Raw genomic sequence first — 21,663 nt, 5'->3', positions numbered from 1 at the left:
GCCTCAATCTGTTGGCTACAAATGTCTTTGATAAAAAGGGCTATCGGTATAGTTTTGGTGATGGTAGATGGAAACTCTCTGAGGGTTCATGATTGTTGCTCGTGGAGAGTTGTGTTGCACTTTGTATAAGACATACTTGAGTGTATGTTCTGGTGAGGCGAATGCAGTTGAAGACAAGAATTCACCTAACTTGTGGCATAGAAGATTGGGACACATGAGTGACAGAGCAATAAAATTATTAGCAGGTAAATCTCTTATTCTTGTCAATAAATCTGTTACATTTGACCCCTGTGATTATTGTTTGGCAGGAAAGCAACAAAGAGCTTCTTTTTCTAGGAAGTCTACCAGGAAGTAGGTCAAGTTGGAGTTGGTACACTCTGATGTTTGTGGTCCTATTGAAGTGGAATCTCTTGGTGGCAATCATTACTTTGTCACTTTCATTGATGATGCTACTCGAAAAACTTGGGTGTATATGTTAAAGAACAAGAGCCAAGTGTTCGAGACATTTCAGAAATTCCATGCCATGGTAGAAAGGGAGACAAACAGAAAGTTGAAGCGTCTTCAAACTGAAAATGGTGGTGAGTATACGTCTACAGAGTTCAAGAATTATTATTCACTTCATGGCATTAGACACGAGAGGACAGAGCCTGGTACACCACAATACAATGGAGTTGTAGAGAGGCTGAATAGAACCATTGTGGAGAAGGCAAGGTGTATGCTTAAAATGTCTAATCTTCCTAAGACATTTTGGGGTGAAGTAGTACATTATGCAGTGTACTTACTTAACCGATCTCCTTTTATTCCTCTTGGTCTTGACATTCCAGATAGGTTATGGAAAGGGTGTGACGCTTTTTATTCACATTTGAGAGTCTTTGGATGCAAGGCATACATGCATGTGCCGAAAGAGCAAAGATCAAAATTGGACTCCAAGACTAATCCTTACATATTTATTGGTTATGGTGATGAAGAGTATGGTTTTAGACTATACGATCCTGAGAAGAAGAAGATAGTGAGAAGTAGAGATGTAGTATTCTTTGAGTACGAGATGGGTGCACATCTTCTGAGTACGAAGTACACTTCTACTTCAGAGCTGTCTTTTGATACTACTGATGTTTTTTCTTCTACTCCTTCTGTTGTTCAGCCAACATATGACATCGTTGAGGTGACACCTGATGGTGATGTTGGTGAGGTACAACCTGATGCTAATGTACTAGAAAATGATGAAGATGGTGATCTTGATGAGTCTTCATTAGAAGAGGCCGAAATGCATGAAGATGAACATCATAAAGCAGATAATCATGGTGAAGAGGTTCATGAGCAGGGGGAGCAGCCTACCCTTCAAGTTGAGGATACACATGTTCGAAGGTCGACAAGAGAACGCAAACCTTCAACAAAGTATCCAAGTTCAGAGTTCATTCTTATCACTCATGAAAGAGAGCCCGAGAACTATCAAGAAGTGTTATCTCTTGATGAGAAAAATGTGTGGCTCGATGCTATGAAGGAGGAGATGGATTCCTTGCAGAAGAATGAGACTTATGAGCTAGTGAAGCCTCCCAAAGGCAAGAAGATCTTGAAAAACATATGGGTTTTCAAGAACAAGAAAGATGGTGAGAAGATTGTGAAGCGGAAAGCTAGACTTGTGGTAAAAGGGTGCAATCAGAAAAAGGGCATCGATTTTGATGAGATCTTCTCTCCTGTTGTCAAAATGACTTCTATCAGAGTCATTTTGGGTTTAGCAGCAAGTCTTGATTTGGAGTTGGAGCAGCTTGATGTAAAAACAGCTTTCTTACATGGTGACTTGCATGAAGAGATCTACATGGAACAGCCTGAAGGATTCGAAGAAATTGGGAATGAAAAGCTTGTTTGCAAATTGAAGAAGAGTCTTTATGGGCTAAAACAGGCATTAAGGCAATGGTACCAGAAATTTGATTCGTTTATGACAAGTAATGGTTATAAACGGACTTCTGCCGATCCTTGTGTGTATTTCAAGAAATTTCCTAGAGGTAACTTCATCATCCTTCTTCTATACATAGATGATATGCTGATAGTTGGACGAGATGCATGAATGATTTCCTGTTTGAAGGCAGACTTGTCCAAGTCATTTGATATGAAAGATTTGGGTCCTGCAAAGCAAATCTTAGGCATGGAGATTGCTCGTGATAGGAAGGTTAAGAAGTTGTGGTTATCACAAGAGAAGTATATTAAACGGGTGCTTGAAAGGTTTAATATAAAGAATGTAAAACCGGTTAGTACACCACTTGGTACTCATTTCAAACTTAGTAAGAAAGCTTGTCCTACAACAGAGAAGGAGAAAGAATTTATGTCATCTATTCCTTACTCCTCTACTGTTGGTTCTTTGACGTATGCTATGGTGTGTACTAGACCAGATATTGCACATGCTATTAGATTAGTGAGTAGATACTTATCTAATCCGGGTAAGGCTCACTGGGAAGCTGTGAAGTGGATCTTCAGATACTTGCGAGGCACTTCCAAACTGAGTTTGTGTTATGGAGGTGACAAGCCTATTCTTGAAGGCTATACAGATGTAGACATGGCAGGGAATCTTGATAATAGAAAGTCTACCTCAGGTTATGCGTTTACATTTTCAGGGGGAGCCATTTCATGGCAATCCAAGCTATAAAAATGTGTAGCATTGTCAATTACTGAGGCAGAGTATATAGCAGTTGTGGAAGCAAGCAAAGAGATGTTGTGGCTTAAGAGGTTCCTTCGAGAGTTGGGGTTGAAGCAAGGTGAGTATATAGTATTCTGTGATAGTCAGAGTGCTATGGATTTGAGTAAGAATGCAATGTACCATGCTCGCATTAAGCATATTGATGTTAGATATCATTGGTTGCAAGATGTGATTGAGGAGAAGCATTTGAAGCTGAAGAAAGTCCACACCGACAAGAATGGTGCGGATATGTTGACTAAGGGAGTTCCTGTAAGCAAACTTGCTGTTGTAGTAAGCTTGCAGGATTGAAGTTCAAGTGATCATGGAGGTGATCATCTTCTCCGTATTGAGTTGGAGGGGGAGATTGTTATGGGTCCAGCTTTTTGCTGCTGTTTTTTAGATTTTCTGAAACAGCCTTTACTAAAATGGATAATGCCGGAGTTTCAACCGTCGGATCGTGCTGAAATTTGATCAGCTTGTTGAGGACATATAGGGCTTCAAATTCAACGGTTGGATCGTTCGTCTGATCTCTGGTTTGTCAGAGATTGCATCTGGACAGAACCCTACGTTTTTGTTTTTTTGGTGATTTCTTCACTTTTCTTCTCTTCTTGTTAATTCTCTTATGTATGAACTTGTTGGTGGGTTGTGAGTTGTTGTGAACTGAATTGGGTTCATTTTAATTTTGATTGACAGTGGGAGTACCCACAATTTTATTGATCTGGATATGGCTAGAGGGGTGGGGATTGTCATTAGCCAAAACAAGATAGTTATTATGGCAAATGGATAACACATGTTCAGTAAATCAACTTGCATTAGATTTAAATGGAGCATGCAAGGGCATGAGTACGAATGTGATTTCAGAACTTTGAAATTGGGAGGTCATAATATGGTATTGGAGGTTGATTGGATGAAGCTTTATAGTCCAAACAACTTTGATTTTATGAAAATAGGAAAAAGGCTAAAAAATGCCCCTAACGTATAGCCACTGGTGCAGATTAGCCCTTCAAGTTTTTTTTTTAGCCAGTTGCACATGATATCTTATCAAACGGAGTTTTTAAGCCCTTCTTTAGAACGGAGCTGAAGATCGTTAAGTTCAAATTATATATCCGTTGGTAAGATCCACATGTAAGGAAACAACTTCATAAAGAAGCGGGACACTTTGCTAGCCATCTTTTCCTTCTTATATAAAAAATATTTAATGGTGGATGGAAGTTATTGTTGTAAAGAACGAAAGATTGTAACTTGCTGTAAAGAATCCCAACAACCAAATCGATCGATTGAAGCTCACTTTTTCTAACCCTAAGAAATACAGAAATTACCACTCAACTATATAGCAACAAAGTGAGTTACGACTGTGTTTGCAAGTTGGAGTTAACAGGTATGTTAAAGCGAAACATGTGGGTCTCATTGTTTTATTCTGTTTTGAAATGTAATTACTTTTTAATATTATATATTGAATTGTCCCTTTCGAAATAGTGGTCCTCATGTAGTGTAAAGTGAGTCAACGATTGCTTTAGTATTGTTTATTACTTGAGCCAATCCTGGAAAATGATTTTAAAGTTTTTTTTTTAATTTTATGTAGAATGTCTAGTGTTGTGAATCTGAGATTTAACTATGGTGGTAGATGGCAATTACATCCAAAAATTGATTATCTAGATGGTGATATTGATATACTTTATGATTTTGATTCTGACTTCCTTTGTTATGAACATACTAAGGATAAATATAGGAATTTGCTTGAGTATGCAAATGTGGAACGCATTTTTGTACTTGAACTTGGAAAAGACATGGAAGATGGATTGTATTTAGTTGAAGATGATGAGGGAACTAGGAGAGTTTTGAATTATATTAGCAAATACAATTAGGTAGGAGAAATAAATTCCTATGCTGATAACTCCCAACATTTTGAACCAAATATTTTGGGAATTGAATGGAATGTTGATATGGATGCATCTGCTGCAGACATTAACAATGAAATGCCTACACAGAGTAGCTATTTCAATCCAAATAATAGAGCTGATGCTAGTCAACTTGAGTCTATTGTTACTGAAGAACCTGTTAATAGTTCCGGACCTACAGTCTATATTAGCAATGAGGAAGAGGATGGTGAAGATGATAGTGCAAACATAAATGAAAATGATGGAAGTCAAGAATCTAGTGATGAGGAAACTGATCCTGAACAGTCTCCTAAATAGTCTGCACCTAGAGAGAGGGTCAGATATGATGAAGGTGATGGGCAAAGCCATTTCATACTTGGAATGACCTTTGCTAATGCTAATGAGGCTAGACAAGCAATAGTAAACTATGGAGTAGCTCTAGGTGTTAAGCTAAATGTATAAATGAGGAAAACTGCCCTTTTGTGCTTTTCATTTCAAAAGATGGCAAAAATCCTGGATTAGCAGTAAAGACACTAATATCTGAGCATAGGTGCTTTAGGGATTTCTCACTCCCTAGTGCTACTGCTAGGTTTTTAGCCAATTATTTCAAGGGTAAGATTTACAAAAACCCTTCAATTAAGATAAAACAAATGAAAGATGATGTAGCGAGCTTGTTAAAAATTAATGTTAGTCTGACTAATTGTAAAAGGGCTAAGAGGATGATAATCCAAGAAATGGATGGGAGTCTCAAAGTGGAGTTTGGTTATTTGGAAGCATATGCAACTGTACTTAAAAGAAGCAATCCTGGTACAAAAGCAGAGATTGAGTTATGTAAGGAAGCATTGAAAGAAGGAAGAAGGGTGTTTAGGAGGATGTTCTTGTATTTTGATGCTCCTAAGAGGATCTGGAAGGCTGGAGGTAGACCTATCATAGGTCTGGATAGATGTTTCTTAAAAGGGGTTACTAATGGCCAGATTCTTACTGCAGTAGGCAAAGATGGTGATGATCAGATGGTGCCTATCGCATGGGCAGTGATAGACAAAGAGAATAAGAATAATTGGAGATGGTTTTTGCATTGGCTAAAGCAAGAACCTGAACTTGAACAACTTATAATGTCAGTGAACTTTTCATACTTATTTTTTTCTTATAAATATTAGTTTGTGGCATGTTTAATCTGACATTTTGACACTCACAGCCTGGATAAACTACTGAAAGAGTAATTAGTGAAGGTCTACAAGCAGAGAAAATGGAAACTGATCCTCAAACTAGGTTCCCACTACCATGTGAAAGAGACTTCAGAAGAAGCAAAGAGAAAAGGGATGCATCATCCATTACAAGGACAATTAAATTCACTAGAGATGGCTCAGAAGTTGCATTTACTACTAACCTACCATTTGAACTTCTAGGACTGCAATGGAGAGGAGGAGTTGCAATTATCTCTTCACAGTTGCAAGCTCAAAAAGAGCAACTAATAGGTAGACAAAAGAAGAAAGGCAAGATAGTTAGTGATGCTACTACAACAGACCAATAGTTTACCAATAGTTGACTGGAGCACATTTTCTATATTTTTTTTGCTACTTTGGTGTTTTGTATCTTAGAGCAAGCAATCTATTTTGAGTATTCAGTTTCTACTTTGGTGTTTTGTGTCTTAGAGCTTGCATTTTTTTAAATTTTGTTGCTACTTTGATGTTTTATGACTTAGAGTAACATTTAGCTGCAGTAACAGGGGACGCCAATAACTTTTATATATTATTGCTACTTTGATGTTATTTGCTTATGAGCAAGTGGTGTTGATACTTTAGCTCAATATTGACTGCAGTATGCTAAAAGATATTTGCAGCACTTTTACCAATCAAGTGTCATAATTTCATTTTATCAAACCATTAATAAAATTACAAAAAAAAAGGAACATTGTGCCACCAAATCCCTATAAATAATCCAAGCTAATAATGCAATTAACAAGACAACTCTGCAAATCTTCAATTTCTGTTTCTTTGCTAGATTTCAAATTCCTCAGCTCAGTTCACATCTTTTCCATTTCAGTTTGCAAATCAACTTTGCAAATCTTCAATCTCTTTCATTTCTTCCCTTTCATCTTTTTTTCTATCTCCACACTTTCGACTTTTACAACACTTCTCAACATTCACACGATCTTCGACGTCCAGAATTTCAACCTTAACAGAACATTCGACGATTGTAACTTTCGGCATTCGCAAAACCTTCGACGATTGTAACTTTCGGCATTCGCAAAACCTTCGACATTTACAGAACCTTAGTATCATTGCTTCCTGTGATTATTGATGATGGGGATGTCGACATTAATTGGAATCAATTGGTTAATTTAGGGTTCCTTAATTTCCATGAAAAGAAAAGTGATGAAAGAGAAGGGGAGATGGTGATGGATTTCCGTTGGATTATAGGTCCTACCATTTGCCACCCCACTTCCATTTAACAGAAGTTTTAATGATCTTCAGCTCCGTTCTAAAGTGGGGCTTAAATACTCCGTTTGACGAGATATTGTATGCAACTGGCTAAAAAAAAACTTAAAGGGCCAATCTGTACCAGTGGTTATATGTTAGGGGCATGTTTGAGCCTTTTCCCTTATGAATACGAGGCTATCCTTTGTTAAGGGGTAGGAGCAAATAGTATTGACTAGGATTATTGATGTTGGAGAAATCAAGACGATGTCCTGTAAAGAATTATAAAGTTTCTTAAGTAAGAAATGGACTTAGAGTACAACTAGATTATACTCCATTTCCTGCAGCTTGGAAGGAGGACTCACTGACAGCAGCTACCATTCCATTGATCTTCCCACCATTATCAGTATTCTAGCTCTAATAGTTCAGCTACTAAAGAATTATAAATCTATATTTAAAGAGCCCAAAACACTACCTTTTAGCAGAAACCATGACCACACCATTGTCCTGCAAGATGGCTCTCAACCTGTTAATCTAAGACCTTACAAGTACCCTCACTGCTAAAAGAATGAGATAGAAAGACAACTTAGAGAAATGTTGTCTAATTCCATTATACAACCTAGCTCTAGCCCATTTGCCTCTCCAGTCCTCCTTGTTAAAAAGAAAGATGGAACGCGGAGGCTATGCGTTGACTACAAACAACTTAATGCAATTATCATCAAAAGTAAATTTCCTATTCCCATCATTGATGATCTACTAGATGAGCTATAATGAGCTTCTTACTTCTCCAAGATTGACCTTAGGTCAGGTTACTACCAAATTAGGATGTACCCTAAAGACATCTCCAAAACAGCCTTTAGAACACACCATGGCCACTGTGAATTTGAAGTGATGCCATTTGGATTGACAAATGCTCTAGCAACCTTCTAAGCCCTTATGAACCACATCTATAAACCTTACCTTAGAAAATTCATTTTGGTATTCTTTGATGACATCCTAATCTATAGCCCTAAATTAAATGCTCATTTAAGTCATTTGGAGACAGCTCTTCAAGTTTTATAGATAAACCAACTGTATGCTAAGTTCTCTAGATGCTATTTTGCTTAAATACAAATAGCGTACTTAGGCCATGTTATTCCTGAGACAGGAGTAAGCACAAACCCTAGTAAGATTGAAGCCATGCAGAATTGGCCCACACCAACTACACTCACTTAGGGGATTTTTGGGCCTCACTAGTTATTATAGAAAGTTTATTAAGGGATATGGAATGATAAGTAAACCTTTCACTGACTTACTTAAAACGAATGCCTTCTTTTAGAATAGTGAGGCTAAAGATGCTTTTCATAAATTGAAGCCAGCAATACTACTGCTCCACTGCTCACATTGCCAGATTTCAACTAATCCTTCATACTAGAAACATATGCTAGTGGTAAGGGGGTTGGGCTAGTCTTGATGCAGCAACAAAAACATATTGCTTACATGAGTAAGTCCTCGAGTAAGAAGAATCAGGAATTTCAGTGTATGAGAAAGAGTTGTTAGCAATTATGTTTGCAGTTCACAAGTGGAGGCATTATCTTGAGAATGCACACTTTGTAATCAAGATAGATCAAGAAAGTATAAAGCATTTGCTACAGCAAAGGGTACATACTATAATTCAATAGAAGAGATTAACTACACTTCTAGGTTTGGATTACAACATAGCTCATAAGAAGGGAGTAGAAAATAAGATTGTTAATGCTTTATCCAGAAGGAGTTGGTCATAACAAGAACATGCCAATTGTTATAAAGTCAGTTCAATAGTAATTCATGAATGGTTATAGGAGGTTATTGACAGCTATAAACAAGATACTTTTGCTCATGAGTATATTAAGGCTTTATTAGTCAAGCCTAATGCAAAGGAACATTACAACTACTCTCAAGGATTATTAGTACAAGGGAAGGATCTACATTGGGAAGCAGCTAGAATTAATAAATAAGGTGTTAGCAGCCGCTCATAGTTCAATTCTTTGTGGTAATGCTGGTATGATTGGGACATATAACAGAATAAAATCACATTTTTATTGGCATGGGATGAAACAAGATGCTTATACTTGGGTAGCTGGTTGTGATGTTTGTCAAAGATGCAAGAGAGAAAATATATTGTACCTTGGTCTGTTGTAGCCTCTCCCTATCCCTGAGCAAGCATGGTAGTCCATTTCCATGGACTTTATAGAATAACTCCCTCAGTCTGAAGGGAAAGATACAATCATGGTGGTGGTTGATCGCCTCACTAAGTACTCTTATTTTATTACTCTGTCCCACCTCTCTACTGCTCCAAAAATTGCTACTCTTTTTCTGTCTCATATCTCCATATTGCATGGACTTCTTTAAGATATTGTCTAATAGAGATAAGATCTTCACTAGCTTGTTTTGGAGAGAATTGTTCCAGGTTATTAGTGTGCAACTTAACCGGAGTATTTTCTATCATCCTCAGTTTGATGGACAGACCGAAAGAGTAAACAGATGTCTGGAAAATTACTTGCGATGTATGTGTTTCTAAAAACCTAAGTCTTAGGAAAAATGGTTGGCTCTAGCAAAATGGTGGTATAACACCAATTTCCACAACAATCTCAAGATGACTCCATTTCAGGCACTCTATGGAGTTCAACCTCAGCATTACTAATTCTCATGGAAACCAAGTCTTCTGTAGCAGTAGTGGACGAGTTACTACTTGATAGACAACATATTTCTACTAGTTGGAGCTTATCTTAAGCCATATTCAGTTTTATACAAGAGATAAAATCACCTAAAAAACATCTTCATCTGTTAAAAAATAAACAATTTCCTATATTTCTATCTTTTTTAACAAAAAAATTTATGTTAAATGTAATTTTAGCTCTGTATAGTTGTCTCTCTCTTTGTTTTTGCACCCAATAGTTGTAATAGGTTGGTATGAATGAAATCTTTTTTCAAGAGCAAAGTGTGTAGCCGAAATATAACTTTCTCAAATAAAAAAATAAAATGGGTTGTTCCAAAGCAAGGTTATGGCTTTTGAAGAACATTATTCAAATACATTTTTAAAAAAAATTCTCACCTTTCCATAGCTAGCTAGCTTATGTAGCCCCCACTTTCTTTTTATCTTAAAAGAATGTGTATTTTTTTTTTCAAAGAAACCATTTTTCTTTCACTCTACGCAGTTTTCATTTCACTAAAAGTAGCATCAATGCTTATACAAGCCAAAGAAAACAAACATTTTGCTTTTAGCAATAAAAGAAACTAATTTAAGAATGGGATGTGTTGCCTCAAAGCTAGAAGAAGAAGAAGAAAAAGAAGAAGTGGTATATATCTGTAGAGAAAGAAAACAGTAGTTAAAACTAGAAGAAGAAGAAGAAAAAGAAGAAGTGATATATATCTGTAGAGAAAGAAAGCAGCGGTTAAACTAGAAGAAGAAATGGTATATATCTGTAGAGAAAGAAAGCAACAATTAAAACTAGTTATAGAGAGAAGATATACACTTGCAGAAGCTCATTGCAGATACTCAGTCTCTGTATGCATTTGCTGCAGCTATTAAGCTCTTTATAGCTCGTCATTCTTCACTAACTTCACCTTTCCTCATTACTTTCCTCTCCATTATTTTTTTTCAACTGCCATTCAACGTGAAAGTCCGGCCATACAGTCTCCACAACGTCACGAGCTGTCCTTCGCCACCAGAACGACTCAATATCAGCAAAGCAAAGAGAAGAAGTCGCTGTCGTTCATGGAGAGCCTGCTTGCCATAATTTTTCAACTGATTTGAGACCAGAATCAACTTCTCCACCCTCTTAAAACTGGATCTAGAAAGTTGTAGCCTTGACGATATCCCTTGGACGGTAAAGAAGATTAAGAAGTTCAGAAAAATTGTTTCCTCTCAAAAGCGTAAAAATGTAAAGAAAAAGAATAAAAATGTAAGAAATTAAATCATGAGGTATTTTTGTAATTATTTAAAAAAAAAGCGTATATAATATAATTTCCTCATATATATTTGGAAGCTTTTAACTGATAAAACCACTTTATGGGCTCTATAGGTCATAGAAAATAAATCGAAACTTCTAAGCTTTTGGGGTCTAAACTATATCCTTAGATTTGGAGGCAGCCGTTAAACCTAAAAAATTCAGTTAACATTTTTCTTGATACATTTATTTAAAATTAATTTAGAGGACATTAAATATAGATGTTAAAATATTATCTTAAGATTTTAATGCAGTTATATATTTAAAATTTTTAATTATTAATTAAATAATAAAGTCTTTTTAGTTTTCCATATCATGGATTGGATTATTAATATCATTGATGAATTTCCCAATTGATTTATGAATGACTCTTAATACTCCTAAGTCAATAAAGATTACTGAAGTCTGGAGGAATCACATATGGAAAATTAATCAATGAATAGACATTGAATGCTTAGTACTATATAAGTACCACTCTATTAATGAAAACAAAGAAATAATGGATGGCTAAAAAGATAGAATTCTTAAGCGAGACGCAGTCTCTTTCATGGCCCATCACTTGCAATTTTGGTAGTGTATTTAAAATATTATCTTATAGATCCTATCCAAAAAAAAGAAAAAGGAAAAATATTATCTTAAATAGCAACCTTATTCTTTGTCACAATTATTCGATTTGAAGAGACTGTAGGGAATACATGTTGCTTTCTATTTTGTATTCTTCTGGTTAAGAACTTTCTAGAAAGATGGTGCAGAGTTACTAAAAGCATATTTCCAGTATCAAATGATTTGAGTTAGCATAGACTTTATAATCTAAATTTTGATAGGAATTCTGAAATAGAGAGTAAACTTTTAAATAAATCAAATAAACTTTAAAAAAGAAATGACTGAAAGAATCTCTTAGTAGTTTTACAAAGAATCTTTTTGTAAAGAAATTATTAAATTATAAAGAGTAATTTTTAAAAGTAATTTTATTTTATATATTTTGTAATAATTTTCAATTATTACTATTAATAAAATTTTAAAAAATAAAAAATTTATAAAAATATTAATTTATTATTTTTTAAATATATGAATAATATAAAAATATTATTAAAAATCACTTATAAATTTAATATTTTATAAGGCAATGAAATAATTAATTTTCTCTTAATTTTGCTGACGATCTACCCAAAAAATTTCTCCAGTTTCTAATACCTATAAAAACATGGATAAGGTTTTATGGTCTGGTCTCCTATGAAAAGCCTTTTTATTCCTTCGAAAAAAATGGATAATTCCTGACCCAAAGGGTTTCTTTTGTCATTTCCGAATTGTTCATGGCCAAAAACTGAAACGGCGACGTATATGATTCAAATAGCAATAGTGTCCTAAGACCTATAACTCCGCAGTCGACGAGCCACGTGTCCATGAACAGATCTGAAGGATCATCTAAGATACGGCGATTAACTCGCAAACTCCCAGCTTTTGATTTTGTCCACATCAGAAAATCATCAATGGCTTATATTTAATACACATGGCATATCCCTCACCTCCACGTGTACTTAGCAGCCTCTCTCTGGACCTCCATTTGTTACACGTCATCATCCCTCGAAATAAATATCTTCTTTCTCTGCCTGGAAAAAACACTCTCTCTCTAACTTGCATCTTTTTTTTTGAAAGCTTCCAAAATTTCTTAACCAGTCAAGCTTTTTTCTTTCAGATATATCAAAGAAGCAAACACTGAAATCTAACTTTTCCTCTTAAATTTAATTTTTAAAGTACTGATAAATCATTTTATTTATTTATTTTTTTTAATCTTTGGGTGATTTTTGGAAGTTTTTAATCTGCTAGTAGCTCAAAACAATGGGGTGATGGAGATTATCTTTCTCTATTGAGAATCACTTAAAGGTATTATCTTTGTTCTCAGCTATATATATTTCTTTTCATGTATTAAATATTCCAATATATGTTATTAGATCTATATATATGAGAGTTTTGTTCTTTTTTTATTTTCAAAATTTCCTTTCATTTTTTAGCTGCTAAGATATTGGAAATTGGATATGTTTTTTGTTTGGGAAATTTCAATAGTTTTAGTTAATTTAGTGCTTGATGAGAAGCAGTACATGGAATGGGATTCAATTGCAGTTTAAAATGCGGTTAAAATCTTTGCATCTCTTTTTGAGTAACTTTTAAGGGTTTGACTTTAGTAGTTGCTATACCAAAGAGCTCTAAGCTTTTTTGTTAAAGAGATTTTGATGGTGGGAAAGTGATAAGATTATATTTGTTTAAGTGTGTTGTTGTGGTAGTGATTTATTTAAAAAACTGTCTTCAATTAAGTTGGCTATATATTGTACAGAAGTCGAAAGATTAGTTTTTTTTTCTTTTTCTAGCATGCTTGTATAATTTCTGCTAGAGTGCAGATATTGCGGATGAGCTTAGCGTCTTGAATTGCTTTTCTATGCAATGCTATGCATTTTTCATCAATGATTCTTTTGAAACTGGTTGATGGCTGCTGCTGTTGTGGTGACACAAGTCGCACCCGCACATACACCCTAGTAGATATTCCTCGGTGCTGAGAACATCCCCTAGAGCTAGGGATTTGGTGATGGTGGTGTGGGCAACAAAGGATTGTCAGAAGGTGAAAAACTCATGTGTTTTGAACAGAAAGAAGATCAGAATGGCGTAATGGGTGAAGGGCAAGGTTTGGGATCATCTGGGGAAGATGATACTAGGGTTGATGATGTACCTGTAGATGTAAATAATGGACCTGGAAGAGAAGTTCAGGTCCATGATGGGTTCCAGATATCTCAGCAGCAACAAGCTCAAAATTCTGTCATACGTTGGGAGAGGTTCCTCCCTGTTAGATCTCTGAAAGTTCTTCTAGTGGAAAATGACGATTCAACACGACATGTTGTCAGTGCGTTGCTTCGGAATTGCAGTTATGAAGGTTAGTCTTTTTGCATTTTAGTGATCTATGAATCCCTTTGTCTTTTCATTTTAAATCATAGTATACATAATTTTATAATAACTGTCTGAGCTCTAACTGGAGATATCCACAATTATAGGTGCAGTCTTATTTGTTTTAATATTCAATTTTATTTATACTCTATGAGTAATGTGTGAATGAATAATTTATTAATTCATTTAAGTATCTATTCCACAGTTACATGGGATTTCTAATAATTCTGTATCTACTTTAAATACTTGTGCTACATATCAACTTAATGTTAGTCATATCATAGGAGTCTTGACTAATTGTTTAAATTATGGGGGCACTCTTTTCTTTAATGAGTTGGGCGTTCTTTAGGTAATGGGCATACTTCAATTAGGTGATATTGGAGAGGAGATATTTTGTTTATCTTGTGATGCATATTTGAGAATTTTGTTGATATTGTTAATATTTCTTACTGATTTCTATTCTTATTAGAAGCAGGATCTTCTTGTAATAATTATTTACCTTGCTCTTATACATAGGATAGTCCTCTAGCTAAGCAATGGAAACTGGTAGGAAGGTCACTACCTTATAACTATGCAATAATTATGATAGGGAAGTTAACCTGTCTATAGCTGACTAGAGGCTTTATTCTACTAGTCTGTTCAAATTGTGTGCTATAGTTTTACTTACTAAGACTGATTAATATTTTATTTTTCTTTTCTTGCTGATAATCATCCATCTGATATGGACAGTTAACGCTGTCGCTAATGGTTTTCAAGCATGGAAGATTCTGGAAGATATGAATAATCATACTGATCTTGTCCTAACAGAGGTAGTCATGCCTATCTTATCTGGAATTGGTCTTTTATGCAAGATTAGAAACCACAAAACTCTCAGGAATATTCCAGTGATAAGTAAGTACTGCTCTGATGTACTTCTACAGTGAATTTCTGGAAATCAATTTTTTTTTTTTACTTTTCCTATAATTGTTGTTGATTTAATGTGTTTAACTTACATAATTCATGAGTTCTGGGTGCAGTGATGTCGTCCCATGATTCTATGGGTATAGTCTTTAAGTGTCTGTCAAAAGGTGCAGTTGATTTTTTAGTGAAACCTATTCGAAAGAATGAACTAAAAAACCTATGGCAGCATGTTTGGAGGAGATGCCACAGTGTGAGTTCCTCTACATTTGTTCTTCGAATGAATAAAAATATGCTGTGCACTATTATGGATTTTTTTGGGTTGACCTTTTTTTTTCTTTTATCTTCAGTAAAATTGAAATTATAATGGACGTAAAGCTAACTTAGTGCACCTTCTTAGAAGATATAACTCCAACAGATTTTGCTAGAAAGATTGTATCCTGCCATAGGAATAAAATAGATACAAATTATCATGTCTTTATCCTGTTTTAAAGTGTATTTGCATCTGTTTTTTGGCCAATTAATGACAACTTGTCGACTCTAGGACTCTAAATGCTGAAAACTTACCCCCCAAAACTTGGTTTAATTTTTCATCCTTTTCAGTCTAGTGGTAGTGGGAGTGAAAGTGGGACGCAAACTAAGAAATCTGCAAAGACAAAAAGTAATGAAGAGTCTGAAAACAATTCTGACAGCAGTGATGAGCTTGGTGACTATGGGAGTAACGGTCCAAGTAATCGAGATGGAAGTGATAATGGGAGTGGCACTCAGGTAAATGATAATATACCTCTTAAATCACATGGCTATCTTTTTTTGGTCTATTGTGTTAAAATGTAAGGATAATTATATAAAAGTACCTTGTGGTTTCATCATTTTACAATTTTTAGTATGTGGTTCTTTTAGACAAAAAGAGGCATGTGATTAGAAATCGTACAAAAAAGGTATTTCACTGTTAAAAAATCTCAATTTGCAAGGATTTAGCCATCTTCACTCCGATCAGCCATTATTATCATATTTTTCTTATTTGATAATATGAGTTTAGAGCTTAATAATTCAAAACGTTATTTTTTAACTGTTAAGTCTATATCATCGGATTAATGACTTCTTAAATCGCGATTTAACGGTCAAATGTTGGAATTATGAGTTGTTAAGCTCCAAACTCGCGTTATTAAATGCGGACAATATGATAATAATGGTCGATCGGTGTAAAGGTGGCTAATTCTTGGAAATTGAGACTTCTTAACAGTGATATATCTTTTCCTGTCACGATTTGTAACCACGTGTCTCTTTTTTGTCTGAAAAAAAACTACATACTAAAAATTGTAAACATATGAAACCTCAGAGTACTTTTTTGTACTTAGCCCTAAATGTATTTCCAACCTGAACAAATTCTGATTAGGGATGATACTGAAATTTTTTTGGAGTCACTACATGATTACATATTTATTGATTGGCCTTCCTTGATGTTGTAAATGGAAAGTAGAAACCTTATCAACTATTTCAATGCCTGCTCTTTCTTATTTTGGCTGACTTTGCCAATTTAGTATATTTTCCTGCCACTTGTACCTTCTGGGTTACTATTATTAAATAGAGTCCGAAATCATAAAAATTGTGAGAAGTAAATATTCTTTTATTTTTTCCTTTTCCATAAAGCAGCAAATTCGAGATTAGTTAAATCTCCTAACCTGATTAAGCATCATTAATAGAAAACTAAAGATTCTTTACAGGTATTTCTTTTTTGAAGATTTTAATGGCAACAAGCTGCCAAAAAAAGGGTACATGGGTTCTGGTGTAAGGGTTGTTTGACCAAAATTTTGAATTAACTTACAATGAGAATAGATATAGGGCCCTTTTAGTGTATTTGGAGCTTTCTTTCCTCAACTTTTGAAACAGTTTCCTATACACCTTAGACTTAATTTCAAGAACTGAATAAGATTAGATAAGCTGCTTATTATATGACTAAGAGCTAAAGAATCTAAATTAGATTGCTGCAGAAGTCTCATCGAAGGTGGTGTGGAAACAACTAAAAGTGAACATGTTGAAGAGACAAATCAGAAACTTTGATTCACAAGGCATATGCTTAATTGGTTATGTCATGTCAATGTTCACATATAGTGAAGTTTTTACTATAATAATACCCTTTAGCTGAGGTTTCATATTAATGTATATCTCACTTGGAAGCACACCTATCCCTAAATTCTTTTCTCCGAGATGCAGAAAAGACTTTCTTTTGACTTGACATGAATTTATTGATAACATTGTAATGCCCTTTGGATTCTTACCACTCGGCTGTTTCCATGCACTTTGGATTTTACCACTTGGTTGAGTGTTGAAGTATCCTAATAATGAGATAGCATGCAGTGTCAGTCTTCCTTTATTTTTCTGGAGAATCAAAATTTTAAGTGTTTGAAGAGCCAAAGTATCTAATTGCCAAGTGTGAACAAGACCTATTCCCAATCCATTCTTATACTTTGCAGAGTTCATGGACAAAAAGGGCAGCTGATATTGACAGTCCTCGACCAATGTCATCCGCATATCAAATGGCAGATGCTCCTGATAGCACTTGTGCTCAGGTGATCCATACAAAGCCTGAAACATTTGGCAACATATGGGTACATGTTACTGACACAAAAGGATTGCAAGAAAGGGATGACAAACATGGTATGCTTGGATGTGTTCTATTTACCTTTTTGTTGTTTAATAATCTTTTTATTGGCACTTTTCATTCTCTTAAAGAAATAAAACAACAATGTTTTTCACTTTTAAGATGATTTTGCAATGGGCAAAGACTTGGAAATAGGAGTCTCTAGCAATCTAGATATACGACATGACTGTCAACTTGAGAATTTATCTCCCCGTCCTACAAGCAAAAGGCAACAGAAAATTTCTGAAGTGGATAGTAAGCCACTTGAGAATGGGATGCTGGAGCATGACGGTGAAAATTTATTTACTAAACTGAGGGATCAAACTCCACAATTGGCTAGTACAAATGCTGATTCTGCCAACCCTCGTATTGAAATTAAGAAAGTTGGCACTTCAAATCGTCCCGATATTTCACAACTCAAAGATAAAGCATGCTGTGATTCTGGAGAGTTGCCATCCTTTGAATTAAGTTTGAAGAGGCTGCGAGGAGTAGGAGATGATGGAAATGCTGCTGACGATGATCGCAATGTTTTAAGACATTCAGATTTGTCAGCATTCTCAAAGTAACACAAATTTTCAAGATTTGAACGGCTTTTTGTTCTTTTTTGACACATTTATCTCAACTCTAAGCATATTTATTTCTTTATTGTACAGGTACAATAATGGTTCTTCTGCTAATCAGGTAAATGCTATAGAGCAGCACCTTAGTAAGTTGGTATTTAGATGTTTTCTTTCGTACTTCTCTTTTAGCCTCTCTTAGTACTTGTCCCTCCCTCCACCCTAGATAGCAGAAAACTGCTGTATATTGTACCGGTCATAATTGGCAAAGGGAGGACTATAGAAAGTTTCTAGGGCAAATTCTTCACCTCTTATATTCACATCACATGATAACAATTTTGTAAAAGAAGAGATGGCTCGCCATTCTTTTCATAGATATAGTGACAGGAACAGTTAAATCTTAATGCTGTTTACGGTGATTGGAGTAGGGAAATTCTAATATAACTTTATATTTAACAAAGTAAATAATTTGTACTGTGTTACTAGGTACTATTAGATGAATTAACAAATTTTCATATGGTAGAGAAATTAGAGTACATAAAAAGTAGGTACAAAGAGTTAACCCTGGTCCTTAAAAGGCATCGAAGGATAGGTATGCAAGTAAATCTAGTTTCTTTGCTGGCCTGATGTTATTCTCGTTCTTGACTGTTGTCCAGGGTCCCACAGAGAATGGTGGGAGTTGTTCTCCACTTGATAATAGCTCAGTTGCAATGAAAACAGAGACCACGCATAATATTCCATTTCATTTAAGTGGCACTGTTCTCAATCAGCAGTCTAATGGTAGTAGCAATAACAATGACATGGCCTCGACAGCTAAAAAAGTTACACCCAAGCCAGAAGCTTTTAATGACAAGTCAGAGTCCACATCAACTTTCAAATCGTTTCACTCTTCTGCCTTCCAGCCTGTACAAAATGGTCATTCTTGTTCTTGGAAAATAAAACCTGGGAAGGTAGAGGATACAGGTAATACATTTCATGCACAAGTTAGAGGTATCAACCAGCAGGTTCAAGTCCAGCATCACCACCACCACCACCATTATCACCATCATGTCCACAACATACAACAATATCAATCACTGCAGGAGCATGATAACATTTCACTGAAAAATATGGCAGCAGTTGCTCCACAGTGTGGATCATCAAATGTCATTGGAGGACCAACTGAAGGCAATGCTGGAAACTATAGCATGAATGGGAGTGCCTCAGGGAGTAACCATGGCAGTAATGGGCAAAATGGAAGCAACACTGCCTTGCATACTGAACTGACAAATATAGAAAGTAACAACACAGCAGGTGCGAATCATGGAGCAGGTGGCATGAGTGGGAGAATCAGTGGGAATGCTGTGGATGAAGATCGGCTTGCACAGAGAGAGGCTGCATTATCCAAGTTTCGACAGAAGAGGAAAGAGAGATGTTTTGAGAAAAGGGTAACTCGTTTTCATAATTATCTTTTAGTTCTGGTGTCTTGGTTTTCCATGACTCTTAAAATGGCATGTTTTCTGAGCTTACAGCCACATGCCAATATAGCTAGGCTTTGGTCCACCGATAGCTCCAATTGAGATTTTGTGGTTAACCACTGCATGCTTGTTTTGTAATTATACACTGGACTATATGCCTGTGTTTGTGTTACTTGTCCTTTTTTCAGGTTCGTTATCAAAGCAGGAAAAGGTTGGCAGAACAGCGGCCGCGTGTCAAGGGGCAATTTGTTCGACAGACAACGTATGATAGAGCAGAGTGGGAGTGGATATGTGAAGTTACATCATTTATATTTGTCAGTAAAACAATGTTAATTTTGTTCCTATTTACCAGGTCTGAATCTGAAGCGGGGAGGGACTGCCAGAGCAACGACCTCACTTCTGAAGATAACTCATGTGACAGTGTAAGATAGCACAGAAACATTCAGATCGCTAACCCAAGTTACTCAACCCTTGTCCCTGCGGGCATGCTTCATTGCGCGGTAATTGTATACATACATGACGAATGGGTTCGAGATTTGTGGTAAAGGAAATTATGTGGCACGGGTTGTTACTATACATGCACCAAACTTGATCCTTTTTCTTTTTTAATGGTTGTGAACTTACAAACAGATACTTTATACAACTCTTTGGAGTTTCTAAGCTACCATGAATTCAAAAGGAGGCTGCCCTTCAACGGGTAACCTTCGCATAGAAATCGCCTCCTCGCCCTGTTGTTGATTTTTCCAGTGTCTAGTGAATGAAAAAGACTGATGTCGGAATGAACTTATATGCTTACACCGTCTCTACCAGGTTGATTTTCTGATATTGTAATCATTTTCCTTGTAGAAATATGACATTGATTTTTTAAGTAATATAAGTTTTTGAATTGGTGGTTGAGAGTATAGAGATATACTTTCCTCCAAGTTGAGAGTCAGAACATTATTGGGCAATAGTAGCTTGGACGAGCATACAGGGTTTCATTGTGTAGGATATGATAGCCACCAAACCAAACACACGTCTGGTCTGTCTGCTCAATTTTTTTTATTTTTTTTTATGGGCTCCCGCAGGGCGGTGAAGCTCTTTTGCTCCAGACAACAAACATCACCCAGAATTTGCCCAAATGGTCAAAGATAGTGTCTCATTGGATGTCTAGTCGGCCTCTGCCTTCTCCTTTTTTTTCTTTTGAACTTCATAATGGACAAACAAAAAGAGCCCAAAATTCTCTAATTTCTTTTCTCCCTGTTTGCGGTACAGAACATTGGCTCAAATTCTTGACCTTTAATAATTGCAAAGTTGATAAGGGGTATGAAGAGTAGAGCACCGTACAAGCAAGAAGCATTTATTGTGATTAAAATGAAATTCAACCACCAAAAAGGCATGATTTGGACAGTCTAGTCTTCTTATCATCATGATCCAAGATTTCATAATCCGAGACTGCTATGCACATTTTTCATGTCATCTTCTGCTGACATGAAATCGATAGATTACACCGCCTAATTTTACCTGCTCACTTCATTTGTCAGCAAGTAGAGAAGCGTTGTAGCCATCCATTTATCTTTAACATTCCATAATTTGTCGGTGATTGGGAAAAGAATTAATAATTGGAGCGCTTATACTCAATTATTGGCTTTCTGGATGATCATATAGATCTAGGTTTGGGTAGAAATTGTGATTTGGTTTCAGGTGTAATTGTGTCACTATTTACTGTTTAATCAATTTATGTGTAATAGTGTCACTATTTACTGTTTAATCAATTTACTATTTACTCTTTGCTGAATTGTAATTTATTATAGTTCTATTAATACCGTTAAATATCGTTATAGGAAATTTTTTATGTATTTCTTTGTATTGATAGTTAATTTATATTTTCTACATCAGAAGATATTTATTTATTTTCATGAATGAAACATTTGTATTTTAGATATAGAAATTTTTTATATTAAGTTAAAAAGACTATTTTCTTTTAATTTACCTACGATTACAAAATATGAGATAATCATTTTATTAATCCATCCTTTTTCTATTATTATTATTATTATTATTATTGGTGATGCTGAATGGCAAAAATTTATATTCAATACTTGCTCAATCACAAGTGAAAATGCCAGCAATATTATTATTTAATTGATTTAGAAATTAATTGTATAAAAAAGTAATATCCTTTAAACTCTTAATAACAATAAAAATAACTAATCCACTTGGTAATTAAATAAAATAAACTATTAGATATAATTGTATATGTAA

At 35.2% G+C, this 21,663-nt stretch overlaps 1 protein-coding gene across 1 annotated transcript; it reads left to right on the top strand.

The window, feature by feature from the left end:
- Positions 1–12,857: 12,857 nt before the first annotated feature.
- On the top strand, positions 12,858–20,214 carry LOC8271709 (two-component response regulator-like PRR37). The gene is made up of 10 exons (XM_002531790.4): positions 12,858–13,856; positions 14,597–14,758; positions 14,884–15,017; positions 15,368–15,532; positions 17,239–17,422; positions 17,529–17,967; positions 18,059–18,086; positions 18,619–19,389; positions 19,608–19,681; positions 19,772–20,214. Exons 1-10 carry the CDS (start codon positions 13,559–13,561, stop codon positions 19,848–19,850), a joined length of 2,334 nt encoding a protein of 777 aa, XP_002531836.3. The 5' UTR covers positions 12,858–13,558; the 3' UTR covers positions 19,851–20,214.
- Positions 20,215–21,663: the final 1,449 nt, after the last annotated feature.

Source organism: Ricinus communis, chromosome 8 (genome assembly GCF_019578655.1).
Source record: "Ricinus communis isolate WT05 ecotype wild-type chromosome 8, ASM1957865v1, whole genome shotgun sequence".
NCBI classification, from domain to species: Eukaryota; Viridiplantae; Streptophyta; class Magnoliopsida; order Malpighiales; family Euphorbiaceae; genus Ricinus; species Ricinus communis.
This window is presented reverse-complemented; position numbering and strand designations above follow the sequence as displayed.

Excerpts from the sequence above, each read along its gene's own strand:
- LOC8271709 (XM_002531790.4), top strand. The coding sequence starts at position 13,559 with ATGTGTTTTGAACAGAAAGAAGATCAGAATGGCGTAATGGGTGAAGGG. Across the intron at positions 14,759-14,883 it reads CAGGAATATTCCAGTGATAA|TGATGTCGTCCCATGATTCT; the intron begins GTAAGTACTGCT and ends TTCTGGGTGCAG. Across the intron at positions 15,018-15,367 it reads TTTGGAGGAGATGCCACAGT|TCTAGTGGTAGTGGGAGTGA; the intron begins GTGAGTTCCTCT and ends CATCCTTTTCAG.